Here is an 18,181-nt window from a genome sequence, read left to right on the forward strand (position 1 = left end):
TTGGCCAATGAAAAAGCAGTTCTCTATGAAGCGTCAATGAGAGTCGAGAAGTCCCCCTGGGAGGAGGCAGCTATCCCCAGGGAATGAGCTTCTCCCTTTGCATGTCAGGAATACCTCCTATGTGAAAGTCTAGCAGGAGGAAAACTAAAGCAAGACTTTCCGTGCTCTCTCTTGAGTGAGACCCAAGAGTCCACCTCACTTCGAGCCTTCTTAGCAGTTGACAACACCATCTTAGGCAATAGGTAACCTGGAAAGATAGGCAGGCTGATTGCTCATCATAAATGCCGGAGCAGGGGAAGCAAGCACAGCAGGTGAGAAGAATAGAAGAGGATCCAAAGTTGAAGCAGTAGTAGGTTGGCGTCGGAGTGTGGGGGAGCTGGGTGCCAACTGATGCTCAAGTGTCTCAGAATGAGTGGGAGAGACTGCTTGCTCCTTTTGCAAGGTACTTGAGGGGTGCAAGAGTGTCCACAGCTAACCTTTTCAATGGCCTTGACTCATTAGTAAAGAGCCACTGATGTCTGCCTTCTGGACTATATACTTCGTAACTAGGGGAAAGATGAGCCACTTCTGAAAAGACTCCTTTCCAATGGCTGTCTTTGACACCCTGGGACTTTGCATCAGGTTTTGCCTGAGGGGCCAACTACCAGTGGGTAGACCCCACCAACCTCCCTTGGACCTCTGGTATGGTTTCTCCCAGGTTCAGGAGTGTGCCAGGGACCTTTGACTACACGAATTGGCGGGATGGGTAGCCAGTTCCTCCACCAACAATGCACTTGCACTGCTAACACTGGTTTTACTCACTTGCTCCATTTGGGCACAAACCAAGTCCCTAATTGAGCTACAGAATTCTCAATTAAGTCAAGTTTCCAGGTCGGCATTGGGGGCAGAAACATGGAAGCTGGGTAAGGGTTCAGGTGGACCATCAAGAGAACTAGGAATAGGTGACATATTGGTACAGATATCACAGGTAAATCCATGCTACTAGCAGATTCCTGACTAACTGCAGTCTAACTGTCGTTCTTAAGGGTCGTCTTTCTTTACCTACCTCTTTCTAGCTTTGAAAGATGCAAATTAAAATTTTCACTGTTTAGGCTCCCAGTTTACACATTATTCAAATGGCAAAGTTGCTGAACAAATTTGACCCCTGCAAGTGGAGCAAATACTGTGCAAGTCATACTTTGCTGGAATTAATCTAATCTTGAAGCCTTTGCAGATGTGAGTAAAAGATGTACTTGCGTCTGACATCGTCACAGTCAGTAAATCGTGTAATTACAGTCTTTTCAAGAAAAAACTATCACTAGCTAATGCTGCTATTAAAAAGCAAACAATACTTCACCAATTTGTCTCATACCAACAATCAGTAAAGAAAATAGACTCCAAAATTTAGCTGAGAGGTAACAACCTTCATCTTCAGCCAGCAGAAACAAATTCAAAAGCTTTGCCTATTTGTTCCTCTCTATCTTCTCTACACCAAAGGAAAAGAATTGCTAGCATGAATTTAAAACATTAAAAGCATTTAGTGATGCAGCTGGCACATCAGCAGGATAGGGCCTCCTAGTATCCAAGGTAGCAACAGCAGCACAACAGGCAGTATGGAAGCGATTTAAACTTGGGGCAAAGTAGTAACAGAAGAAGCAGGAGGTACAGCAGCCTCTAACAAATGTTGAACATAACAGAACAGTAGTAACCAGCCAACATCACTGAAGGATTATGTTGAAGGCAAGGCACATTATCTGGGCACCCATCATTGAAGCAGGTAAGTCAAAGAAACCAAGCACAGCAGGCAGAACAGGAGCAGATGAAACTGAGTAACAAATATCCTGCCAACTGTGGAAAAACAACATTTTTATGATAAAATAGCATTTCATATATATAGTAAATACCAAGTAATTACATTGCTCACAGTTTCACTCACCAGGACCTTAAAAATTCTGAAAATTGTTGCAGCACTAGTGTTGGTGTAGGTACTAGCCCCGCCCACTTTCAGGGTAAGAGAGGAACACCTTCAGCAAGGCGTTAAATTATTTTCACCCTTTTCCCATATGAGGAGAGGAGGGAGGGCTCTGATTTATAAGTACTTGGTAAGTACAGTATGTATATAAAATGTAATTTTATCATAAAAATGTCATTTTTATATATGTATGTAATTTACTAAGTAATTAGTACATTGCTGAATCCCAAATTGACCCAGAGGTGTGATATGTGTAGCTTCTACTCCAAATATTATCAATGATATTGCATAAGAGAACAGAAAATAATAGCATTGATACTGCCTCTTTTCAGTGCTCATCTTATTTATGTAGGGTGTGGCTAGTTGGCCAGATGCACCTCTACAATAGTGGGACTTTGTAGCAAGGGATGAACCCGTCAGTTGCCACTGCTCTGGGCATAGACTGACTAAAGACCATATGAAATAATACAAATCATCTACACTGCAACAAAATAAAAACACCACTCAACCATTAAAAATAAGACTAGATGGCACTCTGAGCACTAAGTGCCCCCAGGCTCCCCTTGAACTCAACACCTGATATCAAGGTGAAGATATAAAAAGATAAGATGAAAGGCTTCCTCAGCCAACACCCTGCAAGCCACAGACAACAGCACTACAGTAATACCCGAACTTACGCGAGGTTAGGTTCCAGACCCCCTCGCAAGGGGAAGTTTCGTGTAAGTTTGGCATGGTCTCTAAAAATGCTAATCAATGCTTACTTCTAGAGTTTGAACACTAAATATCACCCTAATCATGCTCCCTAAATATCAAGCTAATTTTTAAATGAAATTAAAGTTACTGTAATTTCATTTAAATGTTAGCTTAATACATTACTAATGAAAAAAGAAATAAATGGTTGGTAAAAATATAAGTGTGTGTGAAGATTACATATGTACAACACAGTTCTCTCTTTTTTCCCCCTTCTGACCAACCAATCTTTTTTTAGAAGTCTTCTCAACCACTTTGCTACCCTGACTACAAGAGAGAGAGAGAGAGAGAGAGAGAGAGAGAGAGAGAGAGAGAGAGAGAGAGAGAGAGACGAGAGAGAGATGAGAGAGAGAGAGAGAGAGAGAGAGAGAGAGAGAGAGAGAGAGAGAGTATTCTTTATGTAAGTATTAAACTAACTTTTAAATGAAATTAAAGTTACTGCAATTCCCTTCAAAAGTTAGCTTAATACATCACCCTTATATAAAGAAATGAATGGTTTGTATAAACAGTGGGCAGAGAGAGAGAGAGAGAGTGAGAGAGAGGAGAGCGAGAGAGAGAGAGAGAGAGAGAGAGAGAGAGAGAGAGAAATTATTTTATGTTTATTAATATTTAATGTTTGAAAAAAATATAAATTATATTATATGCTTGAAAAATTATAAATTACATTAAAAAAGTTGAAAAATATTATAAATTACATTAAATGCTTGAAAAATTATAAATTACATTAAAAAAAATTAAACATACCTTTGCAGGGTCTCTCTAGGATTAAAAAATTTTGTGTTTGCGTATCTGCAAAATACTCACATATGATAATTAGTTAGGTTCCAATGAAAAGTTCGCGCTTTTGTGAATTCGTGCAACTCGAATCCCATAAGATTGAGGTATTACTGTAAACCAATGCATTTCCAAAATCCTCGCACACCTGATGATGAAGAGACCATTCAGAGGGGAGTACGTCCTTGTAGCAGCTTAACCCATCTGCACAGATGTTGAGTCTACCCTGGATAAACCTGGTTACCAACTTTGTCTTGTTGTTGTCCGACCATAAGAGAGGGGTTCCCACTCCTTTGTAATGGGAGAATTAATGCATCCCTCCTTGTTTCTTTATACATGTCAGGGCTGTGGTGTTGTCGGAGTGTACTGTCAGTACTTGGCCATAGAGTACTGATGCAAAATGCAGTAGACCCAGTCAAATGGCTGCTGTCATCTTTTTCAAATTGATGTGCCAGTGTCTGTTCTTTGCAACACAAGTCCCGAAACTTCTTGATTTTCCAAAAGGGTTCCCAAGCCTAGGTCGGATGTGTCTGTATAAAAATCTAGGTTGGGGCTCAATGGAGAAAGAAACTCCCCTTGAGAAAGTCTGCCTTCTGCATTCCACCAGCTGGCTTGCAGGTAAAATTGAAGAGTTCTCATACGAAGTCTTCCTAAATGAAAAAACTGTTCCACTGAAGTTAAGGTTCTGAGACCACTCATCCACTGATTCACCGTTCAAGTTTGACGTGGAAGAAAATTGATGACTTTCTTCAGGCAAGACTGAATTCTCTTGGGGAATAGAGAAACCTGAAATATCTGAGGATTTATCATTCCCAGATGGAGAATCATTTGAGATGGAAATAGCAGGGACTTCTGAAAGTTGACAAGAATGCAGTTCTTGTGCTAGATGAATTGTCTTCATAATGTCCTCCATACAACTTCTCAGACTGCAAACAAAGGCACCAGTCTTCTAAGAAGAGGGATATGTTTATCCCCATCAGATGTAACCATTAGGTGAGCGGATCAAGGACTCCCACAAATACTTGTGGGATGGTTGAAAGGCCAAAGCATAGTGCCTGAAATTGGTACACTTTTCTGAAACACAAAGCATAGATACTTTCTGGACTTCTGTTGTTTGGGGATGTGGAAGTAGGTATCCTACATGTCTACAGATGCCATCCAGTTACCCTTCCAAATGGATGACATAACGGAGTGGCTTATCTCTATCTTGAACTTTGTCTTTTCTCAAAAGAAATTCAGGGTGCTCACATCCAAAACAGGCCTCCATCCCCCTGATGCTTTGGGGAACACAAATAGACAGTTGTAAAAAACCGTCTGATTTAATGCCCTTTACTTCCTCGATGGCTCATCTCTCGGAGCCTACCGAGTAGGTGGTCAACACGATGGGTCTTTTAAATAATAGAGGTTTTTCTCTGAAGGGAATAAAGTTACTCTCCTTGAGCACTGACACTATCCATTTCTCCGCTCCTCTTTTGCTCCACTCCTTCCAAAAATGCAGAAACCTCGCTCCTACAGGCACATGAAGGACACAACCCTCACTTTCAGGCTGACAGCTTAGTCGACGACTTTTTAAAAGGTCGAGTCAAGAAACAAAGGTTCTATCATGGTCTAGACTGGGCTTTAGTTCTGCTACCTTGATACAGCAAAGTCTGAAAGGAAAAAACGTTCCTGGTGCTGGCAGGAGTAGGATCCTTTAATCATCTAAATGAACGACCGAGATCTTGAGTGCTCTTTTTTTGAAGCTCATAAGAAATATCACTCACTGTCAAACTAGGGAAGAGGTGTTAGCAGTCAAGAGGAGAATATAAAAGTGCAGACTTCTGCGAAGAAATTACTCTGTTTGTCATAAAAGAGCACCAGAGCTCTCTCTTCTTCAAGATACCTAGAGCCTAAAGCGTAAAGCAATGCCAACTCTTGAGTCCCATTCCTTATGCCCTTATCTGTACATGAAAGGTCATTCAGCCAATTAGTTGCTATGTCTTCTGGTACTAGGGAATAGTTCTTGATTTACCAAGCCAATGTGCCCACTGACCAACCCAGGAAAATCAGAACCTCAAAAATCCTGAAGAGGATTTTAAGATGATCATCAATCTTCATACAGGAGAACATCACTTTGGCTACGTTGAAAGCCATGCTCCACAATGAGTCTATGAGACCAGAGAAGTCTCCCTGGGAGGAGGCAACCACTCCCAGACAGGGAGGTTCCCCGCAAAAGATGAGATGGGGAATAGCTAAATGAAGACTTCCCCTTCTCTCTTTTCTCAGCTAGCCAACTATCCAATTTGCTGAAAGCCTTCCTCTCCAAAGGAGAAAGTACCATTTCGTGGTCTGTCATCTGCAGGCATATCCATCATAAAAAATGCTGAAGCTGGAACAGCAAGAGCCACAGGAGTGAAGAAACCTGGGAAGTTGTGCAGCAGGTTCTTCAATAATGCTGCATAAGCAGTTGGAGGTGAGCCTTGATCCAAAACATCATCTTCACCATCCTCTTCCAAGGACACAGGTGACAGCAACGAGCTCCTAGGGTCCTGTTTAGAAGAGAGGCCTCTCTTGAGCAGACTCAAAATGTCAGATAACTCACGCTGAATCGGTAATAGGGAAGGATCCATGGAAGACCAAGGAATGGCGCCAAGTGCGTTGCAGAAAGCACCAGTGATCCGAAGGCAAAGTCTGTTCACATGGAACACTTTTGACTGTAGAAGGGCAATACTGGGCGCTCAGGGGCTAGTAGCAGTTCAGCTGCTCGTGGGAACTCAGGCGCCATTGGCTGTTTTCAAGAAGAGGAATGTTTCGCAGAACACCCTGGCTCTAGCACAGGGCATTCCAGAGAAAAATGTTCCGGGGAATCCCAAAAACTACATGAAGGTTTCACTGGCTCCCTAAATCTTTTACATAGCACTGGGAGAGATTGGAGCCTATTCTCAGGGCTGGCCGCCTTAGAACTCAAGGGCAGCCTACGGACTTCTCTCTGGATGCCTTTCCAACTGCCATCCTTCATCGCAACCTGGGACGCTGCAACAGGTCCAACTGAGCACACAACTGTCTGTGAGAAGTCCCCACTGTCCTCCCTATGGCCTCGGGTATGACTGCTCCCAGATGCAGGGGAGTATGCCAGTGACCTTGGCTTGGGAACATCTGCAGGATGAAGTCGTCTCCTAGACTGACACTTCACTAACTTCTGGATGCCTTTCCAATGGCTATCCATCGTTGCATTTGGGGATGCTGCAACAGGTCCAACTGAGGGGATGACTGTCTATGGGCATTACCCACCAACCTCTCTACAGCCTCCAGTATAACTGCTCCAAGATGCAGTGGAGTATGCCAGTGACCATCGCCAAGGAGTGCTGGCAGGACGAACAGTCGCCTCCTCCACTGCACTAACAACACTTTTACTCTCTTCCTTATCCATTAGGACGAGCACCAAACCTGCTAGGCACAATTTTTTATTTGAGGCTGGTAAGGGGGTCAGGATCAGAAGGGGAGGAGCTGAATAAGGGAGCAGGTTAATTAGTTGAAGGACTGGGAACAGGTGAAAAGCAGGAGCAGGTATAATAAGATTAGGATCATCCACAGAAGACTTAGCAAAATTATCTAAGGTCTTAAACTCTACTGTCTTTGTCTTGGCTCTAGTGGCATCCCCCTCTGCACACTGATTACAAGTGTCGTCAATTGAAGATTCCTGTCCTCTACATTCAATGCACAAGGTGTGTGAATTATACTTCTTTGTCATTCGGGTAATGCAGCCTTTGCTACAATACCTTACACTAGCAGCACTGGTTTTAGGTGTATTGATATAAAAAAAATACATCTTGAAACAGCCAAATCCAGGTACTAAGTCATAATAAAGTACTGTCGGCCAACGAAGAATTGGCATAGTTTCTTAATTCATTGTTTGTTATGGAAATATTGCCATATGCAGGTGCCAGACTATTTACTTAACAATACATAACATTTCCTTTCAAAGGTGCTATACTTGAAATAAATTACATTAGAGTTGAGTAGACTTATTCAACGTATTAAAGATAATTATTTTGCAAAGTAAGGAAAGTATATACCGATGTGTCCACGATTTCTAATTTTATTCTCAACTCTAGCTTCGTGACAGCATACCTAACCATTTTGAAGTTGGCTTTGCTGCCGCTCGAGTCTTGACTCAACGTATCGTACAGCACTGGGGTGTTGTCATTTCGTCTCCTACAGCCGATAAATAATGAAATAAATACATCAAGGCTTTAACATTCTTTGAAAACTGTTTAATTAAACTAATTTTGTCCTTTGATTAATAAAATAATTTGCATGACACATTTAGTGGGCGTAAATTGGACTTTTGATTTTCACACATGATCAGCCTAAGTCTATTTACAGCAGTATACTCTCTCAGATACGTAATATGAATGAATATTTAAATCGACAATATATATATTAATCTGCTTTATTTGATTACTATTCCCATTATTCTTGTTTTATTAGCCATGTTTGCCTTTCTTCTTATCCTTTTCAGAATTGCTTAAAATAATTTACTCAGACCTAGCTATTCAAAGTAAAAAAGCAATCATAAAAAAATAAAACGAATATAATTAAGTCATTTATTTTTTATTGAATTCCTTGCATATCCTCCTGTTTCATTTGGACACGTTGGAAAGCTGTGAGTCATAACTGACGAATACATTAAAAAAGACTTACTTTCATTAAAGCTTTCTTAGGATCTTTCTGTAGCTATTCATTTCTTCTAAACAGAAATTAATTACAATTAGTTTCACATGTATACCTAGACCTACTACCGTTAGCATATTATAAGTAGCTGAAAGGATAAGAAATATGAAAGATGACATTCTCGTTTAAGTCTATTTCATATGTTTTTTTTCTTTTTTCAAGAAAAACCTACTGCTTTAATCAAGGGTTGCTCTTTGACGGCTACAACAATTATAAAGGGTGTAGACACAAGTGTATGCACATATTTTGGAGAATGAAAGATAAAGTTTCTTTTAAGAGAAAATATTTTATAAACATGCATTTTAAGACATCCGTTGTCGGTGCGGGGAATTTTAAAATAACCGTTATCATTAGTGATGCTTTCACAAGATGGAGTACGTAGCGAGAAGTCGGATTGAGTCGCCTGAGATGTAAAAGAGAGCAGAGGTGGCATATAGGAGTGATTGAGGGATTAGGCCGATGTTAATAAAGTATCTCCCAATAAAATGCATTCTTTAGCTTTTGAAGAAAAAAAATGCATGCATTATTGATACTGTTTCCCTCCCTATCCGTGGTATTCACTGGCCAACGATAAAAAACAAAACAGAAAGAGTAAGCCTAACTAAATCTCTCATCCATCAAAGATAAGTTTGCTTATTCATTAGACTTATTCATTAGACACCTATCAAAGATTTCAAGTGTAGATTTTAAAATCTCTTCCTCTCCATCTAAAGTATTCATCAGACACCAGTCATAAGAGTAGAGCTAGTCATGATTTCTGGTTCATCAATATATTGTGACGAGGCACTAGAATTCAAAATTCACAAATGAATGTTCCTCAGCAACATTTACACTACTGTATTGTCTTGCTCTCTTGTGGTGCTTCGAGGGGTTCTACCTCTAGGCCCATGTTCTAAACTTTGCCGTTCTTTAAACAAATTGATTCATCTATGTATGATTCTCTCCGGTTTATTAGGCTTTCTTGATATCTCTCCAATAGGAGCTTGCACCGAATGAAGTGCAATAATTGTCTCTCGCTCATTGAGGAATGTTTCTTAGACCGATAAATGACACATTGACATTAGATTCCCGTGCATATAATGACATCAATAGCAATAGAGTGAGGTCGCATGGTTCACACTGTTAGGTTATCGTTTTTTTTCTTTTTGTTTTTAATTTTATAGCATTTTGTGAGATTCCAATGTTTTCTGTAAAATTTAACAAATGGAATAGTTCAACTACCTTCAACTTAATATTGAAATGATAATGTAATGAGTATGTTTATGTGATACTACTAGTGATAGGTGTCTCCTATCTATTTGGTAATGCATATCAATGGTTGTGATATGACGTTTTTTATCACTTCGTTTCGTTCACGTCAATTTTGCTAATTGGAAAATAGTTTTACACAATAACATAACATAATGTTCTAAAGATATCAGTGACTGTTGTTAACGTCATGTCATTACATATGTTTTCTTCCATCTTTGAAAAGAAATATAGATAAATAAGGCATGAATCGTGCATCAGGCAGTTGAACGAAAAATTATGAAACTCTGCCACCAGTTTTTTGGCCGACAGTACAATTAATATTCTCTAACAGAGAACTAGACCAAAAAAATCTGTAGCTAGAATACTTCACCAAGCAACTCCAAAGGCAGAGCCGACAAAAATCAAAATCTAAGCTGACTGCTCACAACTGAACTTCAGTAGAGAGCTGGCAGAAACAAATTGAACTCCTTGCTGAAATTGTTCCTCTCTTCCCATGAGAGTGGGCAGGGCTAGTACCTACACCGTCACTTGTTCTACCGCGATTTTCAAAATTTTTAAGCTGCCAGTGAGTGAAACTGCGAGCAATATAATTACTACTTGGTAAGTTATATGCATAAAAAAATTAGTAAACATGCTTTTCTGCAGCTGGGCAAAGACCAAGTCTGAGATCAAAACCCTATGCATAGAAGCAGTAGCAACCTAAAATATCAAGAGAAATTTAACAGGTAAGAGCTTAATCAAAGGTTGCACACTCTTAAGTATACGTATATACATAATGAGTATAAGGATAATAACAAACCCAGACAATATATTCATGGTGCTACAAAACCAGCAGTAATTACAGATACCAGTTACAGACGACAGAATAGGAAGTAACACATAATCAGTCAAAGATGTAGTAAGACCAAAAAATCTTGGAAATATTGTGCCAAAAAACTAATGCTTTTCCAAATACTTAAAAAAAAGGGGGATAACCCAAAAACTAACTCAAACAAAACAGTAATTCAGTTTACAATAGAACCAAAACTAATATGTACATATAGAATTATTAAGAACAATCCTCAATAGAAATAAAAACAATGAACAGAGAAAACTTTACTGTACTTACAGGAAGCCACCTAGAAACAACTGGTGTTACTCATATTCACTCACTTTTAGTAGAAAATTTTTTAACATACATGAAAAAGGAAAGAATTTAGAAGTAATATATTAAAGATAAATTATGACACAACCCAAAATCCTGTAGCAAAACTAGAGAGACCATCAACAGTTTCTACCCACCAATGGCTTGCATGTGAGGGCATTCAGTTAGCTCTCCTGCCTTTTCTGTCTTTAACATTCAAAACTGGCATATCTAAAGGCATTAGAACTGTGATTTAGCTCTATGATTAATGGGTTTTGTATGAAAAATTAAGTTTTTGCACCATGAAAAGTTTTTACATATAAACCCATTAATAAAAAGTACATACAACACATACCTCATTTCATTGTATGTGAAAAATTGATGAAGATAGTTACTATCTACCAGGAAACTCATTAATTACTACATACAAGGGACTCCCCATTTCACTGTCACATATATGCATAATGTACCCGTATGTGACAAATTGATGACGATAATGGTTACTAGCATCTACTAGGTCATAGGCATTCATTAGTGATCTATTGCTTTTAGATACCAATCTTCTTCAGTCTACACGACATAAGAATGCAAGAGTCCGGGGATGCTTGGACTTTGAAGGAGGGCTCTTTATGACTGGTGGGTTACTACGAAAATATGTTTTTATAAAAAAACTTTGTTTATATATATACTGATCAACAAATGTATCAATGCATATAAAGAACAACATATTTTCAATCTTTACCTTCTAAAGTAGATTCAAAACTGTTTGTTTTAATGTATTCATCCTGTGAAGACACTGTCAAACCAGAAAATCTATCCTTAACTCCCTGGAATGAAAATAAATTAACTGCAGAAAATATTGGTCATTTGTATGAAAACTACACAGCAAAACAATTTCTATTAATGTCTATATTCTTGGTTAACAAGACACACTCAATCTTGAGCAGCTGTTTATTAACCTGGCAAAGTGACAGTTAGCATATATGTGATTTTGTAAGGCAAAACCACACATCTTACTTCTAAAACAAAGTGTTTTTATTGCTGAAAGTGCACCAATCTTCATTTAATAGTTAACCCTACTGCTATAGATGGTTCCACTAAACATACAGTCCAATGTAACTATTGATTTCAATAGGTTTTGCCTAAGCATGCACCAAACACAATTTTGTGATGCCAGTTAGAAACAATCAATGAATGGATAGCTAAGAAAGAAGCGAGACAATGAAAACCATTCATATTACTAAAGGAATGGTATGCAGTAATACAAAATGAAGCTATTTAATTTCAAGGAATTATCAAATTTTAGTTATTAACAGTTTTCAACTGTTTCATGTCTAAATAAACATTTCCTGAAGCAATAATGCTAAAAAAGAATTTTTTAGATTGGTTTATTGAAAATTTTGTTCATTGTTTGTGTGACACAGTGAACCACAAATCATATAAAAAATTGTAAAAAACATCTGTATGAATAAATTCATGATTGGTCCATGTGAGTATTTTCGACAGTTTTATGCATAAACAAACATATCTAGAACATTATAGTTACAAAAGAATGTTTAGACTGGTTCATGGACAATTTTGTTTGTCACTTTTAAGGCTCAGTGAACGAAAAAGACTTGTATAAGTGTGAGAGTCTATAAAAGATTCTACATTGGATCAAGCCTGATATATTATGGACCATTTTACAATAAATAAACATATTTAGAAATGTTATTGGTATAAAAGAATGTTTACAATGGTTCATGGGCAATTTTGTTCATCGTTTTTACAGCTGAAAATAAAATTCATTAAAAAATCATTGTTCCTCTTATGCACTAGTCTGTTTTCCTGTAAGAACAACTTATCAATATAGTTACATATAACTAATGGCTCTATACTATCCACATTTACACTGCAAAATACAAGCAAGTGAACAAGTCCTGATGTGAGGGGTGAGTTATGAAAAAGTTTTGGTAACTCTGTCCCTTTCACAAATATGATTTGTATCATCAACTGATAGATACTTTAACTATATGTAATATGGTCTACTTAATCCACCAAACAGATATTACATTTTTATAATAAAATGAAGTTTTATAACTACATATGTATACTTACCAAGTAATGACTAAGCTAACGATTAGGCATCCTAAATTCAAAAATTTTTACGCAAGTGACTGTTGCAATGTGTGGGTGACAGGTCCCGCCCACTGTAATGGGAACTCGCAAGTGACAGAAGCCAACAGTGTCATTCTTATTTACTGCCACTAAGCTCACGAAAATCAGAGGGGAAGAGGGCAGGCTCTGATTTAGTAATTACTTGGTAAATATATTTATAAAACCTAATTTTATTATAAAAATATCATTTCTATATAAGTAATTTATCAAGTATGTAGCATTACTTAGCCAAATCCCACATTGCTAGCGGGGTGGGATGAATGGACTGAACTAACTCAATGCATTAAAGGAATGTTATTATTTAACTAGAGGAATGGCTAACACTGGCTCAGTGTTTGTCACTTGCTTACCTGGTAAGAGAGCTACAGCAGGAAATGCTGCCTCTGGTGGTGCTCATCTTAACCTGTAGCGGTGCGGTAGTCAGCAGGAAGTCACCTCTACATCGGTGGGAGTCTTGCAACAGGGAGTCTGCCTGACCGCTGACAAGCCTCAAGATAAAATATTCAAGCCCTTGACCTGGGTGCAGTACCATGACCACAAGATCAGAGAATAAACCTGTCACCTTTACATCGTTACACAAATTCAAGACACTAACCAGCAACCAACCAACTGGTGGGTCCTCCGGGTACTAGGCACCCCCAAGGCTCCCCATAACTCAACATCCTTCACACAAAGAAAAGAGATAGAGAAATCGTGTCTCTCCAATGCTTCCTCACCCAATACCATGCCAGCCACTGCCAACGGGTCAAGGGTACCACAATTTTCAAACACTGTTTCCACTTCTTTCAGATAATGTGATGCAAGTATCAACTTATACTTCCAATAAGTTGATTGAAGGATCGTAGAGATAGACAAATTATGTTTAAAGGAGAGAGAGGTGACCACAGCTTTGACCTCATATGCTCTCATTTTCAGAATGGAAGCAATTCCTCCTGTATCAGGGAATGAGCTTCGGAAATTAGGTCTCTGATAAAGAAAGAGAGGCTGTTCTTGGAAAGCGGACGAGAGGGATTCTTGACCAAACACCAGAGATTACTTGAGGATCCCCTAATCTTCTCCGTTTTCTCCAGGTAATACCTCAGTGCTCTTACTTGGCAGAGAACTCTTTCTTCTTCATCCAAACCCAGGATACCTGTTAAGTTCCTTATATGAAAAGAGCAAGGCCATGGCTTATTAGGATCCTCGTTCTTGGCTAGGAAGCCCAAGGTGAAGGCGTAGACCGCATCGCCTTACGAGAATCCAACTCTTCTATCAATAGCATGTAGCTCGCTCACGTGTTTAGCCATTGTTAAGGCTACTAAAAGCAATGTTTTATGTAAAACATCCTTGAGAGAAGTGGACTTGAGGGGTTCAAAGGGAGGGCCAGCAAGCCACTTCAATACTACTTCCAGGTTCAAGGAAACCAATGTCGACTTCTGCTTGGAAGTATCAAAAGATTTCAGTAGGTCATGAAGATCTTGATTCGCAGAAAGATCCAGATTACAATGCTTAGACACAGAGGAAAGCATGGCTCAGTGACCCTTAATCATGAAGATGAAAGGTTCTTAGAGGTTCTTTTTAGGGATCAAGCCGTGTCGCTGGGTGAAATGTCTCGTTAGCCATTTCTGATATATAAAACTAATGCTAAATATACCAGAGAATAAACCAAAGGGACTGACTGAGATTACTACCCTCAGGCGCCAGCATTTTTTTTATAATTAAAAAATGTCGTGTATAAACCAGGAGCGAGTAAAAACTGCCACATCTCCTTTACCCCACAGAAAGATCCTCGTCAACAATCTCTGAAACCTGAGGTGCCGTTACACAGGCCGCCTCCACGCATCCAACCCCCACCTCCCCAGCGCCATCTACAACATCTTATGTTAGCACGGCGACATCGTAACAACAAATTTTCATAGCTCTGTGTTTTTGTGTTTTTTCGCCGTTTATTCTGGATTTATGATGGCATCTTCCGTTCCATCTAAGTTAAGTACCCAGAACATGTTTTGATTTAGTCTTTTATGAGGTAGATCGCCGTTTTATAAGTCTATTGAGACTTTGTTATTGTAGCACGTGTCGTCAACACGGGCTCGTCCGCATGGCCGGTCTGTTTTCTTGCTCGGCGATATTTCTACCTGTTATTATTTTATATGTTACGATCTGTATTCATGGTAATATTTTGAGTGCCTTCCTATCGTTATTTTGCACCTTAGTGCTAGGATCGGGGATATTAACCCTTAAACGCTGAAGCGGTAAAAAAAAAATGTCTCCCGTGTGCCGGAGACGTTTCAGAGTGAGCGCGGAAGCGGAAAAAAAAATATTTTCTCAAAAAATCACAGCGCGCTTAGTTTACAAGATTAGAGTTCATTTTTGGCTCCTTTTTTGTCATTGCCTGAAGTTTAGTATGCAACCATCAGAAATGAAAAAAATTATCATTATCATATTAAATAATGCAATACATGATGATAGCGCAAAAACAAAATTTCATATATAATTGTATTCAAATCGCACTGTGCGCAAAACGGTTGAAGGTAACAAGTTACTTTTTTTTTCGTTGTAATGTACACTAAATTGCAATCATTTTGGTATATAAACACTTTGTAAAACGATAAAAGCAACACAGAGAAATATATTCACAAAATAATGCATGAATCGTTTAAACGCTGCGGACGTTCACCATAAATTTAAATATTGTGCTAGAGACTTCGAATTTGTTTCAAGATGAAGATAAATGACTGAATATTACTAGACTGTAAAGAGTAAATTATCTTACAATTGCGTTTTTTGACCATTTCGGTAGAGTCAAATTTGACGGAACGTGTTTTTTTCTATTTATTGTGATTTATATGCAAATATTTCAAAAATGAGAAAAGCTACAACCTTCAACTGTGTGTATTATACATGAAAATTGCACACATTTTCATTATACAAAACTTTATGTAACGGCTAATTTAAAATGGTGCAAATATTACCAAACAACTCTGCATGGTATGATTTTTTCGGAAGAGTTACCGCGCGGACGTAAAGAAAATGTTATTTTTTTCATAAATTCACCATAAATCGAAATATTGTGCTAGAGACTTCCAATGTGTTGCAAAATGAAGGTAAATGCTTGAATATTACTAGAATATAAGCGTTTTAGCTTACAATTGCGTTTTTCGACCATTTCGGTAGAGGTCAAAGTTGACCGAAGGTTGAAAATTTGTCACATAATTTTTATATGAAAATATTTCAAAATTGATAAAAGCTACAACCATGGGTTGTTTTTAGTTGTATTGTGCATGAAAATTGCGCACATTTTCATATATAAAACTTTATGTAAACGGCTAATCTAAAATGGTGCAAACATTACCACAATCGCATGTATGATTTTTTTCGGAAGAGTTACCGCGCGGACGTAAGGAAAAAGTTTTTCTATAAATTCACCATAAATCGAAATAGTGCTAGAGACTTCCAATTAGTTGCAAAATTAAGGTAAATGATTGAATATTACTAAAAATATAAGAGTTTTTAGCTTACAATTGCGTTTTTCGACCATTTCGGTAGAGTCAAAGTTGACCGAAGGTTGAAATTTTGGCACTTATCGTTATTTATATGAAAATATCTCAAAACTGATAAAAGCTACAATCATGAGTATTTTATTGTTGTATTCTACATAAAAATGCGCACATTTTCATATATAATACTCCATGTAACGGCTAATTTAAAATGGTAAAAAAATTATGTCAAAGTGACGAAATAATTTCCGAGATGTGTCACAGATACTTTTTAGTGCGGCAAGAAAGAAATTCGCGCTTGCGCGCCTGCGTAACGATTGTAAACAAACAACACCTTGATCCGTGAACTCCCAGCATCCCCCAAGGCGCGTGATTCAAGAGTTTTCGGCTGGTATGGCTAAAAGTATTTTTCCGCGAATTTTTAAAAAAACTTTTGTATGTCGACGTAAAATACGTCCAGTCGGCACCCGAGAGACAAAAAATGTTGACGTAAAATACGTCCAGTCGGCGTTTAAGGGTTAACCGTTCCTTTATCTTTCGGTGCTATATGTATTTTTATGTATATATCCGTATAAAGGCATTCTTCGAGTATTTCCAGTTTTAAGAAGTTTTGATACTTCTGTGTATTGCGTTTATTCAGATCTCGTATATAATTTTCAGTTAGAGCTTTTACATTAATTTTCAAATTTTGCTTAGTGCCTATTACTAGGCTAGGTTTCTTTTTGAACCTCGCGTTTTGACAAGCCTATGTATTTTATAAACGTTGGTTTGTTCTAAATGGTTTTACCACTCATTCCTGGAATTTCGGACCCAGTGATATTCATTTAGTCTACGACTATAGGGGTTCTTTTAGACTAACCTAGCGTAGGTTACTTAGGTTAACATAACCTAGTAGGCTACTTCCTTTTCGCTGCCTCCCTTTCGAGTCTTTCCTCTTTTGACGTTTCATCAGCGGTCGATTAGGTGTTGGGAAACAGCGTCTGATCTTTGTTGAATTGTAGGCTAGCCCTAATTCATAGATTCTGCGACCGTTGATGTTAGTAGTTTCATAATAATTCATTGGACTTATTACATGCTAGTCATTTTGAGAGAGAGAGACAGTTGGGGTGGTAGCGGATGGGAAGTAAGAAACGTTTGGAGTGTGAACTGGTGAGTCTAAGGTTGAGTTGGTTGTACATAGTACATCTCTCTGGATCTCCAACTGCCGGACTCCGGGGGTCGGAGTGAGAGATCGATCAAATATTTAGTGACAATCTTCTCCCCTCTCCGTTCTATGTAGACGTGAAGGATTATATGAAGATGTTGTTGACAACCGATTATTACCTATCGATTCATTTTGTTTTCATTTTCGAACAGTTTTAGTCCTTCATGGGGTTCCCGGAATCCGGGACCCCCGGGATTTCGGCACGGGGAGTGTGTCCCTACCATAAACTTGTTTATGTTATTTTCATTTACATGTATTTATGTTATTTCCTAATGATTTACATTCGTGGTAGGTCCGGAGATCCGGGCCCGGATACGTTTGAATTTCATAAGAAATTTTGTTTTGTTTATACTATAGTCTATAGTTGTTTCGAGATCGTGGTAGGTCTATTATCTAGACCCGGATACGATCCCGATGGACTAGTGACAGTATAACTTATATGTGTATAGTTTTAATTTAGCTCTAACTGGTTTTAACGTTACCCGGACGGTGGTAGGTCTATTAATATAGGTTCGGATACCGTCCGGATGATGTATTTAATTTTAACTTTAACATGTTCTGTAATAAGTTTTATATTTTGACGGCTATTCCGGAAGTTGGTAGGTTCTGATAAATGGACCCGGATATCATCCGGAATTGCCAGTTATTCAAAATATTAGTTGTCTTTTCCGGTGTTTTCAACTAAAAATATTGTATTCCGGCGATGCCGGATTAATAATTTGGTTGAACTGCACACGGGTTGAGATATTTAGTAGAGATAGTTTGGGCATTCAGTGTTTTTC

At 38.4% G+C, this 18,181-nt stretch overlaps 1 protein-coding gene across 3 annotated transcripts in view; it reads right to left on the bottom strand.

The window, feature by feature from the left end:
• LOC135219438 (uncharacterized) overlaps positions 1 to 18,181 on the bottom strand; it is a 208,948-nt gene that overhangs the window by 162,588 nt on the left and 28,179 nt on the right. For all 3 annotated transcript variants that reach the window (XM_064256214.1, XM_064256215.1, XM_064256216.1), the window contains exon 3: positions 11,305 to 11,389. In XM_064256214.1, the coding sequence (XP_064112284.1) occupies positions 11,305 to 11,389 (85 nt within the window). The remainder of the gene's footprint in view (positions 1 to 11,304; positions 11,390 to 18,181) is intronic.

This window comes from Macrobrachium nipponense, chromosome 1 (assembly GCF_015104395.2).
Source record: "Macrobrachium nipponense isolate FS-2020 chromosome 1, ASM1510439v2, whole genome shotgun sequence".
Classification (NCBI taxonomy): Eukaryota; Metazoa; Arthropoda; class Malacostraca; order Decapoda; family Palaemonidae; genus Macrobrachium; species Macrobrachium nipponense.